General features: G+C 42.1%; 1 protein-coding gene across 1 annotated transcript in view; it reads right to left on the minus strand.

Moving 5' to 3' along the window:
- The window catches only part of fbxl17 (F-box and leucine-rich repeat protein 17), a 228103-nt gene that overhangs the window by 60248 nt on the left and 149743 nt on the right, over positions 1-18112 (minus strand). Inside the window, exon 9 of the mRNA XM_061818405.1 lies at positions 14008-14084. Within this exon, the coding sequence (XP_061674389.1) occupies positions 14008-14084 (77 nt within the window). The remainder of the gene's footprint in view (positions 1-14007; positions 14085-18112) is intronic.

An 18112-nucleotide genomic window follows, 5' to 3' on the forward strand; every position in this document is an offset into this window, starting at 1 on the left:
CTTACAGTCAGAAACACCACACCAATTAAAATAATTTATAAAGTAATAGTAAATAAAAAATTACAAAAGTAGCCAATGAAAATCAGGCACTCTTATTTTTGTTGTCAAAAAAATGACCTGGACAAAAACGATGATACCTTTAACTTAATACTTTATTGTGAAATGTTCTTGGGGAAAAAAAAAAAAAATTAATAAATCACTGCAATCCAAATTCTCATATTATTTTTTGCTTCGCGTTTGTGTCTCTTTCCTGTCCCCCGTCAGACACTTTGTGCCAACCGGCAGCACATTTCGTTCCAGAACGACTTGATGGTCTTGAAATTTTTCTGAATCACCAAAGCAGCCGCAAAAAATAATTTTTAGCTTGACAATTACCTTTTTGTTGGATTTTTTACAATCATCGCGCCCCTTCTGTCAGAGAACGGAAAAAAAAAAACTCACATTCTTCCCTGAAATAACTGATGAGACTGTTTACTAGTCCACTCGTACTGGATAACTAGCGCAAGGCACAAAGTAGTGACACCAAATGGAATATTCCATGATTACAATGAACTGAAACAAAAATGTAAAATTCAAATGAAATGTAACAAGGTCGCTGGTGTGGAAAAGATTTTTAGGAGAAAGAATTCTTTCGCGTTGAAGGTGGAAGCTACAACCTTGCTGCTAGTCAAGCATACGTACTTGTGTTTACTGCTGCATGTTATCTTTTACGAGCGACAATTTCCAAAAAGCTTTTATCATGCAATCATGTACATAGACAAACACGAGCCGGCGGTCGCCGTGGGCTCCGCGAATGCCATTGATCGAACGACGAGCGGCTCGCCGTTTGACGGCGGGGCTATTTGCCGGACCTCCTGCTCCAATGCACCCGAGAGTCATGAGCTAAGATATTCAAACAACGCCGACGGGCTGCGTGCTCTTGCCACTGCCAAGTCACCTGAATGATTTCGAGCTCCACTGTCAAACTAACAGCGGGAGGCTGCACCGGGACACAATGGGAGAGGAAAAACTCTCCACAAGGTGATGACAAGAGCGCACGGAGAGATGATGAAAGATCAGATTAAAGAACAAAAAGGAAAAGTGCCCTTTAAGTAGATATGGGCTTTGCATTTAAATCCTACTGTAATCTTCCTGTAAGCAGGGAGGAATCCCGCTGAGATAAAGACGAGAATGTCGGCGTGGACGGCGGCCTCCGAGGTAGAGTTAAAAAAAAAAAAAAAAAAAAAAAAAAAAAAAAAACAAAGCAACAAAAGACGGTAAATGATGGGTCAAGGGTCACAGGCAGCAGGAGGAAATGGCATCAGCGGGAATTATGAATAAACAGTGGGGGATAATCACCCAATACAAGCGCTGACCTTGTGAGGGATTAGCGACGGTATTATTTCGCAAATTTCAACACATGTAGGGGAAAAAAAAAAAAAAAAAAAAAAATCGGGCGGAGGGTGACCTTCTGGGAAGAATGTTACCGGTCGGGATTTGAACAGAAAAATCGACCAACAATTGGAAAAGAAATTTTACTTCATCTTGAAGCGTTTCAAATTCTGAGCAGTCAAGAAAGTGTAAGTATCAATGTGCTGTCAATTCATACAAAATGACATACAAAATGTAAAGTACTGAAATGATTGTAGTTTAAAATATTTTAGATACTGTGTTTGTATACTGACATTTTTTATTTACTAAATAGATTCAGGAAAATGTAATTTATTTCAAGTTAGTTTAACTTTTTTTAGGTGATTATTCGATGTTCAGAGCTACATGAGCAACATATTTGTGAGGCGCTCAGTTTGGACGGAACACAGCGATACGAATTTGTACAATTTGTGACAAAATTACCATGAATTGCCGAATATTGATTTTTTCAAAAGAATTTTCCCATTGTTTTAAATAAAGACAAATAATGTAATAATAAAACAGGGGCAGTATCAACATGACTTACATTAAAATACAGTTGTGAATAGAAGGGCTAAGTGTTCTTAAAAGATTTTATTCACATAAGATATATTTAATGTTATTGTAAGTCAACAATGTACAAGATTTGAAGAATAACAATGCACTGAAATGTAGGAAAATGTCTTAAATTCTGATTACACTGAAAGAAAAGTTGAAAAATGAAGAGTTCCTAAAGATGAAATGCAAATGAATTGAACTAAAATGGTAGACACAAATGAAATGGACTAAGGCAGAGATTCTTTCAGACAAAGCAGCCAGTGCAGGGCAGTGCAGTGCATGTGACTTTCTCCCCCAAAGAAACCAGTAAAACATTATCAGAGGGATCGCAAGCTAACTATAGAACACCCAACGGGGCGCTTTAACTATTAAACACTCCTAAATATGGCCAACAACACATATCAACACCCCCATAACCTGGAGGACAGCTCCATTCGCACCTGGGAAAAAGGAGGAGGCGGGAGATGAGAAAGTGAGATGGCGGAGTAGAAAGACTAGAAGAAATAAAAAAAAGGAGATTACCACGGAGAGACAGAGAAACCTCAAAGTCATTATGGCAGTTTTACACCTGCCCGCAGGCGAAGAGCTCGGTTGAGAGCGTGTGAGGCCGCTGGAGCTAATCAGGGGGAAAAAAAAAACAAAACGAAAAACACGGGCACAGACACAAATACAACACTCGGCTTCAATTCCATAAACAAAACAGGAAAGGAAAACCTTATGGGCAACAATAACAGGGACACACTTTGTGTTATTGAGTCCCACGGGCACACTTGGACACCTCGCCGTTATTAGGGACGGACAGGAAGTAAATAAGCGCGCCGGAAGACAGCACCGAGAGAACAAATTGAGCTGCTACATCACACGTAAGCCAACGCGACCAACACACACGGGGCCCATCGTTAGGGAGGCCTTCGCCATACAAAAACATGATATGGCCATCCTCGGGCAACATGGATGCGCAATCTTTTTCATACACGGACACGCTCATGAATAGGAACGACGACTCGATTCTATCAAGAGTAAACGGCCCAGTAGATGTGTGTGTGTCCAAATAGAACATACCTCGGGCTCGCCAAGAGGGAACGGTCGAAAACAAGCGACCAGCAAGATGGTAGACAGCCTAAGCTGTAGACTTTGCCAGCCTAAGCCTCAAACCCTCACGGCCCGGCTCCAGCACCCCACCGCACGCACGTCAGGCGAACGAGGAGGCTTAGGATGGAGCGAGAAGCAAGAGAGGACAATATATGGAAACTAATTCAATTTCCACCTCTTTGCACCGCTCGCCCCGTGTGCAAATAGCACCGGCTGAAGTCGCACGGAAGCCTATGGAAGTGGACTTATTATACACTCGAGCGGGGGTCGTCCAGCTAAATGCGTTTAGCCCGCGGTTGTTCAAACTTGTGCTTTCCGGGGTGCCCGAGCAAAATCTTCCTGACGCACCAGCCACTCGACGGCCTAGTGCGGCACTTAATGAACTTTGCAATCCACAGACATTGGTCTTGATTATTAGTTAATACATTGTTAGTGTCGCAGTTACAATATTGAATTTTGATGCAAAAGCATCTACACGTGTTCCCTTGTGGCAAGACTTCAAGGAATGTATGCAGTTTAACGTGAGAGTCGTGCGATAGTCTGTAACCATGTCGATGGTGCAAATGTTGCATATACTCCTCGGTCAAAATCGTGCAAGTGGCGCACATTCTACTCGGGTACGAGAGACTAATATTAGTTAACCACATATGTGCAGATGGTGTACAGTGGTCGGAATACCACAGTCAGAGCATGAATAAGCCATAAAAATGTAATATTAATTGGCCCTGCAGAATGTGACAAACTCGAGGCAGAAAACTGGAAAGAGTTGAAAACCAAATACAGTCCGGCCTCGGTTCTCGACCACAATCCGTTCTAGGAGGTGGCCCGAGAAGTGATTTGTTTGAAAACCGAATCAACCGCTGCGCGCGTTATGTTATTTCCGCGGTTTTTTCGGGGGTTCGTTCGAATTCACAATAACAAAGAGCGTCGTGGGTGGCTCAGCTGGTCGGGCCGCGCGCGTTATGTTATTTCCGGGTTTTGTTGGAGGCGTTCGAGTACCGATCTACGTTTGAAAACTGAACCAAAAAGATCTGGAAATTTTCGAAGGGAAACCAATTTGTTCGAGAACGGGGACGTTCCAGAACCGAGGCTGTACTGTAGAAGGAAGCTGGAATGAATCATATTCCTATTTATTGATTTTTCCCTTTCCTGGAAATGACATTTCTTAAACTGAAACAATTCATCTATTTCTTTTTTAACTAATATGTTGCAAATCCTTGCTTTCTTATTAGTATTGAAAATCACTTTGAATCAGGTTTTGGACGACAAAAAAAAAATTACAGCGATTACAATATGACAAGCACCAACGCCGTCGCATATTTAAACCAGCAACTACATTAATTCATACTGCTAATTGTATGAAATAATGCATGCTGTTGTCATTACTATGATTAAGTACGATTTTATCCTATCACATCAATTCAATACATGGCATATTTTTATGTGTTTTTTAATAAACCGGATTAATAATATAATGTAATATATAGTGTAATAATATATTACACCGGATTAATAAAATCCGGTGTAATATTTGTTCAAAAAAAAAAAATCCTCAACAAAGTCAACAGCACTTTAGGGGCTCCCTGAATTTAAGGTAAATAAAACACGTTTTATGTCTGTCTGTGTAGACACTAAACACAAACCATTAACATTAATGGAAAACCAAGAAATATAAAAAAAAAAAAAACCTCCAGAACGCACACAATTCCACACGTTAAACATTATCGCAGCTGCAACTGTGATCCAAAGATTGTCTCCGATCTCGCTCCCTTTCAAAGACAGCATAAATCTGCTGTGTTGCTCGGGCACATTTTAATCGACTGCTTTTGAGAGTTACATTATTTACCTACTGAAAGCCTGAGCGAGAGCGAGCCAAACAAGCCATTACGCTATCCGAGTTTACATCACACGATGTTTCACGGCACTTGGATTGCACGGCCGGCCAATAACTGCACTGTAAACTAACGAGACAGAAGGAAAACAATGGCGAGGCAAACTTGACAGGACATAAAGATGAGCCACAATGTTCAAGCGCGGCGCTGAGGAAATACTGTAACCCGTCACCTCTTTAAATCAACGTTTTTGTTTGACACCCTCACATAACCGCAGGACAAAAAAAATACAAGCTGCTGAAAACATCGATCATCGCCTCGAAAAAGTTGCATTCCCCACTGGAATCAATGACGTACCTCAGCGAAAGCACTGCGGACAGATAATGATCATCCAGTCGAATTTAAGCAAGACCTTCGGACTGATGTTTTGTTAAATTCTAATGAGACTTTATGGATACTCTCGTCTTCTCGGTATACACCCTTGCTAAATACACATACCAATAATTGGGCCTAATTTGAACCTGATTGTCTCCTTCCGATCAAAGCCAGCTCAGGCTCAATAGTCAGATGTCTGTCAAAGATTATTCTGCACGATTATCCTGTCTTGCGAGAGATTTTTTACTGCCCAACACGCTCTGAAAGTGGCCGGAGCCAACAACCAATCGATGAAGCTGTTCAATATGCACGGTCGCAAATCCTGACATGTACGGCTGCCGTGAATATCCGTGCGACTCCTCGGAACTAGGCTAACGTATACTTCTATCTGTAGAGATCACATTTGCTTTTGTTTTTTTTTTTTTTTTCCCAAACAAACATTACGGAGAGATACTTGTGCAGCGACACTGTGTACATACACAGAAACTATGCGGAGTAAGCACAAATGGTGTTTTTTTTTTTTTTTTTTAAAGTAAATGTAATGTCGGAACAACTGCAGCTATTGTCAGAATAAAATATGTAGTACCGTAATTTCCGGCTTATAAACTGCACCTTTTTTTCCACACTCTTTCAACCCTGCATCTTCTGCGGTGATGTGGCTAATTTGTGCATTTTTTTCTAACGGCTGCAAGGGGGCATTCGAACGGAAAAGGTAAGAATGAGACCAGTGGAATATATGTGCTGAGGAAGTGACTTTTACCGGTATGTTGTTGTTGTTGTTTTTAAACCGGCCCCGTTAGCACCGCGCTAGCGTGTTGCTGCCGCATCTCAGTGATTTAGATATGTCTTTTTTAACAGGCCCTGTTAGTGTTCTGCTATCATGTTGCTACTGTGTAGCTGCCGCGGCGTTTTTTTTTCCCGGTATTTTTTTTTACCAGCCCTGTTCGTGCAACCGTGTCGTTGCTATGTTAAGCTAAGATAAGGTATTGAAACTTTGAAAACTCTTCCTGTGTACCGTCTTTCTTTGTAAATATCTCACGTTTCAATGTGCTCACTTGCGGCTTTTACACAGGCGCGGGTTATGTAAGTAGCAAATGGCATTTCCTTGGGTGAGGTTTATAATCAGGTGCGCTCCGTAGGCCGGAAATTACGGTACTTTACTCTTAGATGTGTTTGAATTCTTTTGCGAAAATTTGAATTCCGACAATGCAAGGTGGTAGCTTCATGATATTAGCGTCGGTTGGTGAAAGATTACAGTGTGGCTCTCACTCGCAGGCAAATTCGAGTGACACATTACATTACTACCTATTTTCCATATTCACACAGAGACAAGGTAGGAAGCCTCGAGTCTTAAGCGGTAACATGTATAATTATGACGCACAAGCACACAGAACAATGTTTCATTGTTGAACTCCCCCACCACAGAGAGGAGTGGCCGGCCACGCCATCGATCATTGTTCGGGCCACTTAGAAGAAACCGCCTCTGATGAAAGAAGAATGGAGAGAAGGATGGGAGGAGGGAAGACAGACGGGGGACAAAGTGCGGTCACGGATAAAGGGAAACAAATCTTTATAAAAAAGAAATGAGCAACGATGACGAGCCAAATTTCAGAAGACCGATTGATAAAAATACAGACTAATCGAAATTCGCTCCCGCGTTGTAATCGAGAGCAGACTGGAAGATGGTGGCAGAAGACTGGATACATTTACGCGGGAATTGGGGATGATTGTGTCACATTCCCATTCATTTCCAAAGTGAACTACAACAAAGACGGTGTGGCCTTCAGAGAAGCAAGATGCAATTACAGCTCGGTGAAACTGGGTCGGGCCCCCAACCCCCCTTTCTCAAATTCTTAGATCTTTCCAGTTCTCCACTTTAAAGTTTGGGATCAAGCAATTGTGAATGGACAAATTAAACTTAAAATGTTGCTTTTAAATGGTGATTGCATTTTTTTTTTTTCCTTTTTAAGGGAAAACGGAAAAGTTACCTGGCCCAGTGGGAAAAAGTAATGGCCTCCAACCCTAAACTTAAGCCTTCCTCAGCAGGAACAATTGCAAATAAAGCCTTTTCTATATTTAGCAATGAGTTCTTCCACATCTTTGCAGAGATATTTTGGCCCCAGTCTTCCTTGGAGAATTGATTGAATGTCTGTCGTCGTCACGCATGTCGTACAACGAGCGGCTCCAACCTCCAGAGACAAATTCCTTGTATGTTTTTGATGATGATTCTGAGATGAATGATGTTCTTTTTCTAAAACGCTGTGCTACATTTACACGAGATGTAAGGAGACACACACCCTCCATGAAGCTAAACTTTCATCTCATCAGTTCTTTTGGGAAGCCTGACAAATCATTCAGATGCAAAACGAGCCTTTGTGTTCTTTTTTGATCGGCGGTAGTTTTTGCCTCGGAAACTGCCATGGAGGCCATTTTTGCCCCCCCCCCCCCTCCTCTTACTTATGGTTGTGTTATGAACACTGACCTTAAGTGAGCCAAGCGAGCCCTGCATTTCTTTAAAAGTCATCCAGTGTTGTGGCCTCCCGGATGAGTTATTGCTGTTCTCTTGAGTTCATCTCTGCAGGCCAATCACACCGGTGAAGGTTCAATTGGCTCTACTTGTGGTTTGCTGGAATCCTAAAGCTTTAGAAATGGCTTTGGTAACCCTTTCAGGACCGATTGATGTCAAAAGCCTTATTTCCCAACCGTTCTGGAATTTCTTTGAATCGTGTCAGTTTCTTTATCTTTGTGAACTTTTATGGTGGTGTTAAATCTAACTGTAATCATTTTTATCCATGCCGGATCAAAGTCAATCTACAGATTCTCCGCAAGCATGTGTAGTTATGTTTAAAAGTATTGTCTACATTTTAACTACACAATTTCTTCATTGTGTTAACATTTCTAAAAGTGCATCACAGCAATAGGAAAACAGCAAAAATAAATCTTTGGACACATTTCCGCCGAGAGGCATACTTGAGTTCACCTCGCTACACTTCAGGTTGTAATGACAAAGCTTTTTTTTTTTTTTTTTGTATTTCTTTTTCACACAGGCAGAATGTGGAAGGGACCTCAGTGTGTGCTTAGCGTCTTAACGTGCTCAACGGACGTAAAGATGAAAACAAACAGGATTAAATGCTCCGCTTGTTGCGTTCCGATGCGTGCCTGGTCAACAAACTGCAGTTTCTCCAGCCAACGACTTCTCTGCACGTACTGTTGTGCTTAGCAACTTGACTGACAGTTGCCGGAAGGTTTTACACTAGTACGCTGAACGTTGTTTAACTTCAGTTGCACCTAGTTGAGTGTGAACCCGATTCGAACTGTTGAAAAAAACGAAGTGCATTAAAATCATGGACTGCCGTAAATTCTGAAACTAAATAAACAACAAAAAGTAGTTGCCGGCAGATTAGGTCCTGCTTTTCAAAGAGTTCCACAAAACAATGGAACTATATCTTTTTTTTTTTTTAATTAAATCTGGAGTGGGATGAACATCACCAAATGGAGACAATGTTTGTCTGACTGATCAGGGCCATAGTTGTGTGACGTCAAGACGACCAAACCAAATTTTAAAAAAACTACTTTTCTATGCGCATATTTTTACCCCAATTTAATGGCTTCCGGTTCTGTGGATGTGAACCAGCCCACAAGATTTCATGAAAATCGCTTGCGCATTTTTTGATGATATCAATACCTCGTAAACTAAATCAAATCAAAACCTTTGCATTTGAGAGGAGTACGAACAGAAATACAAAAAAAAAAAAACATACGTCCTAAACAATGGCTTGCTCTAAAATGTACGAGGAGGCAATGATTCTAGAAATGCAGTTTGACAAACACACTGCATGTTAACCTCATCACTTCTGCACAACACAAAGAGACTTTCGACCTTACAGATTGAAAGGTGAAGCCGTCTATTTGAAAGGCTCCAGATGGCCGTCGCATCACTGTGTCAATATGAAAAATGAAAAAAGGATTTAAAAGGACTTTGTCTTCCAGCTCTCTCTCTCTGCGAGCGCAACGTAATTATTCCCGCTTTCCGAACAGCCGAGATTCTGTTCTCTCATTCATCGCTTCTCCCACAGGTGCCTCACTCCATCTTGTATTCTCACAGATGTACATGAGAGGCCGCGACTGACAAGGTAAGAGGTTGTCGGCAGCCATGCGGGTGAAAAGGAATTACCATATGTAAAGAACAGAGGTGGCGAGGTCGCTCTTTTTGTCCCCATATAAAGCAGGTGGGCAACCATGGGTAAGATGAGGGCGCTCAGACGAATACATAGCGCGCACACGTGGATGCACATGAATGCTAGTCACACAAACAATTGAGCGGAATACTGTAGTGGTTTCAGGTGACTCGCAGGTATGCCCGTGCAGGCTCTCAGTCACTGAAGGCAGATTAGCGCCGAGAAGGAGAAAGAGCGCAACCCAGCGCGTTTTCTCATAACCATCGGCTTTCAAAGTGACGGAATACTGCTACTTTTTGTCCCCGAGGATAATTAACATGTACGCTATTTGTGCAAAAAAAGAAAAAATTTGCTTCTCTACAATTTCCACAGTATTATGCGATGCCTCTTTTCACCCAGTTGAAGGAGCACTCACACAAATAGCACCGACAATGAAGCACGGGTGTTCGGTGAAAGTCATTGGTTGTGGGACTAATCACTACACGCACGCAGAATTTTACCATCCGAATTTGTTTCTTATGCGAGAGACCACACACGACAAGGGGGGGGGGGGGGGAATTCAGAACATGTGTGCTTACTGGTGTACTTGACATGGCCAACACAGGCACACGACGCCGTACACATTACATCAATTCCACCGACAAGCGGGCATCTCCTCCCCGGTAATAAATGCCGGAGACACGTCAGCACAAACAGTGGCTTTTTTACTTGGCGACAGCGCCGAGTCTTCACTGAGTTTCCTTATTGGCAATTGTTTCACACCACAACCGGAATCCATGGATGTGTCCACAAACATAAGGATTTTCCATTGGAAATATGAAACGTAAAAATTCAAAAACAAAACCCACATTGCAGGACAGACAAAGAAGATAACATTACAGAAATCTGACATTTGTGACAGTAACTGATTGGGGGGGGGGACTTCTTAAATTAGGACAGATGATCATTTCATGTGTGTAGTATATCCTGCTTTATTTTGGCTACTTACCGAGAAAACTGCATCAATCCGCTTTATACTTGTTGAGGAAAAATTCCTAAATGTTCCTTTTTGTTCTCTATGCAAACAACACAATCACAATACACGATGAAACTAGCAGTAATGCTATTAAAGTAAATACCGGTAGATAAAACCATTAAAGTCATATTTCTGATGAACAAAACAAGCTGGGTGATACATGTTGGTGTTTGCTTAATGTTTTGTGCCCAAGAAATAAAGGATTTTTTTTTTTTTTTAATATATCAAACTGCTAAATGTAGAAAAAAGACATTCAGGATTTTTTTTTTCCCCAGTCATCTCATATTTGCATGGCTACGTGTTACCAGGCAGAATCGAACTCTATAATAATTGCCCTTGCGGACTTATGAGAAAATGGGAAATATGGCCGCGCCCACTCGGCTGTCTGAGTGGCAAAGTAAGCGCTGAGAGTGGCGCGTCAGAAACACAACACAACGCCTGGAACGCCGGCATGCCCGCTTGGTTTTAATAAGTAAACTAATGTTTGTATGAATGATGAAAAAATTACTGGATCTGGTGAGGGACCGAAACCCGGTGCTGCCAAGTGTGTACATAAATGATTTCAGGGAAGACGGGGAAAAAAAAAAAGACAGAGAAATTTGAGGGTTTCTTTTTTTTTTTTTTTTTTTTTTTAAGAGAAAGGACAACAAGGAAACTAAAAAGAACTTTTGTGAAGAGGTTAGATTTCATAAAAAGTCAATCCCAGAGTGCACACGGCACAACAAGGCTGCCCAGATTGCCCCCAAAAAAGTCGCGAACATGCTAATTGGTTTGCATGTTTTTGATGAATGGGAGCGAGCGTGCAGGAAGGCTGTTTTCATGGGACTAATAGGGCTTTCAGCAAGATCATTACCTCCCAAAAATGACTGTCTCGACTTTTCCATTTATGCCTCGCAAAATAATCGCTAAGAACCATCCGCAGCGGGGCTAAAATTACGTGTTTCGTAGCTTTCGGCTGGCGTCATTCAACAATGTCTCCGTGGTTCTCTCCACGCTCCGATCAACTCACGCAGGAAGCCGAAGCTCTGAATACAAAGCAAATGTACGAGGCTCGTGGACATCTCAAATGCGCTCAGAGAGGCCATTAATAAAAATAATTAGCACAGGAGATGAGCGGGGGTGGGGAGGGGGGGGCAAACAGGCAGGGAGCAGCTTGGCAGATGCAAAATCTCATTTCTGTTATTCAATTTATCAGAGACTGAAGCAGGAAACCCACCCATCATTTTAGTTGTGCCTACAGCAGCGAGCTTCGCTATCGCGGATGGACATGCAAAATACAGAGAGGCCATATTGGAGGGCCAGAGGGGTCATTAGCCAAGCAAGAAGATCAGATATCACCAATCTATCTTGCTCTAAAGGATTAGAGACAGAAAGAGAAAAGGAAGAGGGCGGCTGAGCGCTGCTGCTGCAGCTTTAATGTACTTTAAGGATGTGGGAGTCATTCATCAACCCACACAAGACGCACGCCCACGCCGTTGGAGGTTCGGGTTCAGGGAGGCCAAGGTAATTATTGCCACGGTAACTCACACGAGTCACAGCGTTGTCGAGTAATCGCCCGGGTCTCAACCCCGCGGCTGCATGTATGACACAACATGCACATCCTTGAAAGGAAATGTAGGGCAATTACTGCAAACAATTCCTCCGTTTCGCCATACATCGCATGCCGGACAGTTGCTGCGTGCTTCCGACTTTATGGGAACAGTCGGGGGAAGGAAGGCCCTTTACTGCTCAGGCATGGCAAAACAATATCATAAAGTCGTGTTGGTGTGGAAGTACAAACCCAGCGAACACTTCGGGGACAAACTAGAACAGAGATTGCGAACCAGCAGGACAAGAAATTCCCACAGACACATTCCAACATCTGGTGGAAAGTCTTCCCAGATAAGTGGAAGTTGTTATTGCTGCAAAAGAAATGGATCAACTCCATATTTTTCATCTATTTTCAGTTCTAAGGCGATAAAAGGTCTCTTGAACAAATTCCACCAAACTTGTGTGTTCATTGGTTTTTCGCAATGTGGTAGCACACAATAGCAGACGTGTTTTAATATGTTTATGAAACCAGAAAACATGTAATTATTATCAAAGAAAGCAAAAGAACAGAAGCACGAACGAGCTAAAAAATAAAATGAAAAAAAAAAAAAAAAAAAAAGGTCAAGATGGACAGAAGACCACTGATGACACCACACAAACACCCCAATTATCGGGATCCTCAGTTTACAATGATTACGCCCCCAAATGGAAACAAAGTTACCCAAATTTGCAGTTTTGTAAGTATTAATACTTCTTAGGTGTACTCTAGTTCAATTGTTGTGTACAGTATTTGTACTTCACTTGATTATTTCTATTTCTGGCAACTTTCGCTCTTATTCCACTGTGTTGTCTCAATACATTTTCTTGGATCAGTTTCCTTCAGACCATCTGGTACTCTACTACAAAATGAAATCTGAAGAAGTTGTTTAAAGTCTCTGAACCGCAGAGAATATGCAGAAAAAAATTCCGGCCCGTTCTGCCATGGTAGGGAAACTAGTGGTGCCCAGTTAAGAAAATAAGATGCCAGTAAATTTGGAAATTCTTCACATGAGCGTGTTGGTCGTGGGCGCGTCTCTCTCGCTCTTTATCGCGCCTTCAAGCTCGAGGCCGTCGGCATTAGCATCACACGACGGCCAGGCTAACTTCAGTCATGAACCAAAGTGCAGATCTTTACGCCACCGGTGTAAACTAAATACAAACATTTTACAACGACAGTCACTCACACTAGAAAAAAGTGTGGTTGTTGTCAGTCATGCCCGCAGATATAACGTTGCGGATGTGTGTTCTGTTTGTAATTAAGAGTGTACCCCTTTAAGAGCGAACGGGGGCGGTGTCAGGTAGACTAGGAAGTACAAGTAGGCTGAGGAGCAGCTCGCTGTTAAAAAAAAAAAAAAAAAAAAAAAAGACATACACTGCACTCGATTGGTTTTAATGTGCGCTGTGTACGACAAGTGCACAATTGCGCAGCTTAGAGGGAACATTGGTCGAGATTATACAAAATAAGCGACGTCTTTCAATACCTATGTATTTCTACTCGTAACAAATTTTACGCACGTGATTTTTCGTGCTCGACTGTGCAGATTTGCGAGTGCGATGGCGCGCGGGCTAGGTTTAAGGCAAATAGAAACTTTTAATTTGAATAACTAATTCAAAAAAATATGCTCAATCAATAACCAGCAAAAAGATAGGTGTTGATATTATTGAAGATATAGTAAATTCCTTTAAATTTACATGGATTCCAGTCAATTCCCATGAATGGTTTGCTAGAATGCCAAACTCGTAGTGGACTTCATGAAAAAGGTGAAGCCGATTTGGAAAAAAACTGCACTTAAAAGTTTCGCGTTGCAGTCGGACCACACAGGAGCTCCGACACCATCCCGCATAAAACTTTTCAATCATAATTTTACTGTTTGCGAGCCTCACGTGGGCCAAGCTGTAAAAATAAAAATGAACCCTGAATCACGGCGGGTAATAACGCTTAAGATAATGATGTCGGAAGCCGGCAGCAACAAAGGGACGCCGAGTGAAAGTAGCCTACCGTGGTCGGTGATTTTACAGGAGACCAGATACAACTCCTTCAGGCTCCTCCCCTCCTTGGCGATGATTTCCACGCACCTACAGCAGAGCACACACACAGACATTCTGAGCATCTCAGGGCAGGCATTATTTGTGCATTATTCTGGATTTTTATGTATTTATTATTTGGGTGCTTGAAGGCAAAAACAAAATGTGGGATTCTTCTGCGGTAGGGTTGAAAAGAACATCTGGAGGGTCACATTTCTGTACTCCGTCTGCCATTTATTATTAAAGACTTGATCTGGTTCAATTAGCATGCGGTGGCACAACTGGACAGTGTGTGCGCGCGTGTCGGCACGTGAAAGAACGCACACACACACTTCCTTGTTCCCTTCAAAGACTTTAATTTGCATTCAACTCGCCGGCCGAACCAAACGTGAGCACGATGCGTGTAAAGGTAAAATGTAGGCATACACTAGTGAGGGCCAAGGGGAAGATCAGAGTGTGCATCAAGCGATTGTCTTTAGATACTTGTGTGTGAGAAGCGTGTGTGTGTGTGTTACAACGGGATTTTGATCAACGCATTTGACCTATTAACCTTCAGTTTTGATCGTGATGCCAGTGTTCTTTCATGAATATGTATGCGCTGAAGGGCGAAAATGAACTCTTCGTGCACTCAAATAGACAACACAAAAAAGTCCTTTACTGTGTTAGCACGGTTGATTTAGTTGCAGATTTTAATACATATTTACTGCCTTTGGATGTCATTCTGGCCTTTCTCATGACCTCCTCAAAGAGTTGTTGTCACACTCTTGAAGTCATTTTGGTTGCTTGCACGTTCCTAAGAAGGTTCACCACTGTTCCCAATTTTCTCTGTTTATGAATAATGGCTCCGACCATGATTCGCTGGAGGCCCAAAGCCGTGGAAATGGCATTGTAAACTTTTTCAGACTGATAAACTTCAGTCACTCTCTTTGTTATTTGTCACGTAAAAAAAAAAAAAAAAAAACTTATGAGATATTGGATCGACAACTGCTTCGGTAGCCCAACTGATAAAATGCAGACATCTCGGTTGATCTGCACCCTGCTTCTGAAAGGCACAAAATTAGCGAGGACGTATAACGTAAGATCAATATACATTTTAGGATGAAGAGCTACGGCTTAGTGCTGTGGCGTGGTGCTGGAAATCCGCTGTGTCTATACATAACAGGACTCTAGAGCCTGACTAATTTGGTCACATACGCGCTCTAATTTCTGAATGGTGTGACAAGAGAAAACTGTGTACAGATGCCCAGAACCTTTGAGGGGGGAATAAAGAAAATTCTCTGACTTGAAAGCACACACGAACCTCATTGTGGTTTCTTAATCAATCAGATCGAGTGAACCCTCCCTCTAACATAGAAAAGAAAAGAATGCCATTTATTGTCATTATGCAGCGTACAACGAGATAGGAGCGTTTCTCCTGTTGATTCTCGATTGGCCAAATGCGCGCGCACAAGTGTGCGTACGCAAGGATGTTTTCTGAAAGTTGAGCTGGCGAAATGGAATTAGCGGCAAATCCTGACGCCGCCACCATCACGACGTGGGTACATCTGGGATTCAAGCCAGTTGAACTCAGTCATCCCGCCAACACCGGGGAGCTGGCATGTGGGATTTGTATGAAGTCGCAACAAGGACAACCCAAAACTTAAAGCTTAAAACCTCGAGGTGATTCAATCCATTTTAAACACAACCATTCCAATCATTTTCTTCAACTCAGAACAAAAAACAAGGTGGAACATTTCCCGTCAGCTAGCAAATACAAACATGACCGTGTACATAGTGCAGGTATGCTCATCTCATATCCGGCACAGTTTTACAAGTTTAAAAGATGTCGCCGTTGAACATGTTGACAAAGCAGCAGTGAAAGAAAGGCTGCAGACTTTTCAACAGTACAAATCTTGATTGGCAATACGTTCAGGCCTTAATGACAGTTTTTCCACTGTGCCCGATGTTTTATATTTGTTTAAGAGCAATTTTCGTAAACAGAGTCCGAGTCTCTTTTATCGAAGCTATTTTTTGATATTTTATGCCGCCTCTCGCCTCGTCATTTGGGAAAGACGCCAGCTCTTCCATTACAACGTCAATGTTCATTATTCTTAGAATTAGAATTTAAGTGAATTACGCTTAAAAAGGATGTACTTGCATTATTATGCTTTAATAGCATTATATGAATGGCGTAATAAAATCAATTGATTCTTTGCTGTGATAATAAATCATGTTAAAAAAATGGCTATAGTGACAGTCCACAACACAACATCATGAGACAGCAAGAGCAATGCGTAACACCAAAAATATTGTACAAGCAGTAAATAAAAAAAACAAACAAAAAAAAAAAAAAAACAGAGCAACAACTGGATTACTATATCCGTATTCCCTGATGATAAATTGGAGGGACTCATTTTTCACGGGTGCGGACTTATCGTTTCCATGACATGCGCATCCCGAGTCTCACCTAAGCTGACGTGTAAAAAAAAAAAAAAAAAAAAAAAAAATATATCCGAAATAAAACATGCCTTTAAAACCATAAAATTACAAATTAGAGCCCCTGCATGTATTGAACTGCGAATATGAACCATTAAAACCTGGCCGGAGATGAAAGGTACCACTAAAGGGATATTAAAAAGAGAGAGGGTTAGAAAAACTGATTCGCTCCTCAGTCAATTCAGTAAGTCAACACGAAGAACCGACGGGGAGGGACGTCGCCAGATTGGATAAGGTCCATAAGGTGTTTGGCACAAATGTAACATGTTCTATACGTGGCGTTTACATGCGACGTAGATGAATGACTGCTTGCATTCATGTATGCAGTTGTCCCTCGTCAGAGGGGGAGAAATTTCTCCTTTGGGACTTGAATAAAGAGAAAGCTTGATGCTGCCACGTGATATGACTGACAGGTCTGCTTATTCTGAAGTCCCTCGCGTACGTTCCAGAACTACTTATCTTTATTCATCCCCCACAGGGCAAGTCCAATTCTGTGTTGTGTGCGCGCCACAATTTTTACTTAACTGAAATGTATTGAAAATCGACTGGGAATCTAATACAAAAACATTTCCTTGTGAAAGGCGCCATTTGCGAGGTTGGCTTTCTAAGTGCAGCCCCGACAACACGTGTGACATACTGCACTGTGAAATCTGCGAGTGACAGACGCGCGCCCGTGCGTGCGTGCGTGCGTGTGTGTGTGAGCAAAGTTCAAATGTGAGCCATTTCTCAAATTCTACTATTCAGGGCGCAGCCAAAGCTCTTCAAATGTGCACTGGCCTATCTGCTTTAGTTCACTGGGCTGCATCTTTCGACTTCCCTTTTTCCATTACATTCCAGTTGCAGAGGTCCAGGGAGGCTTTTCCATGTTATCGGGCCACGCTTTCACTCTTTCCTATTCTGTCTTCCCATTTGGTCCTGTTGGTTTGTCGATATGCTTTTCCTTTGTACACTCGCCAATGTCGTCTCCCGTTTGGTCCACATTTTATTTCCCCCCCCCGCTTTCAAACTTTTAATTCGCTGTGGGGGGTCATAAGAACGTCAGTCCGCACTAATGGTATCTTGACAAAAATCTATCCGCGAGAAAACACATTCGGAGGCTGTTCGGTGAAGGGCAAAGCTACAGGTGGCACTACATGTGAAGAAATTGTGGAGTGCGTCGCCCCCCCCCCATGTCTTATTCACATTGATATCTTCCTCACAGGAAGATCAGAGGCTCAACAGTAATTATAAACAGTGTGGGTTGATCGTCGTGAAACTGTAAAATGTGAGGATACACGAATAGAAATGACACTAAACACAGGTGGTCAAATTAGCCAAGCCAGGTTTTTTTTTTTTTTTTTTTTTATATTCCAGAGTCTCCATTTTATCAATGTCCTCAAATCTCCTCTGGAATAAAAAGCGCCTCTCTCTATTTTAGCTAAACGATCATTCTGAGACGTAAAAACGGGGGATTGTGCTCCTCCATTGTTGTTGTTGTTGTTTGTCATCATGTGCCGTTCTGTCCGAGCGGTTCAAATAGGATGACAATTTACCACCATACTATTTTGGAGACGAAATCCAAAAGCCCCAACGGAAGGAAAAAGTGCAGCTACGAAGGGCTGAGC

Source organism: Syngnathoides biaculeatus, chromosome 4, assembly GCF_019802595.1.
Source record: "Syngnathoides biaculeatus isolate LvHL_M chromosome 4, ASM1980259v1, whole genome shotgun sequence".
Classification (NCBI taxonomy): Eukaryota; Metazoa; Chordata; class Actinopteri; order Syngnathiformes; family Syngnathidae; genus Syngnathoides; species Syngnathoides biaculeatus.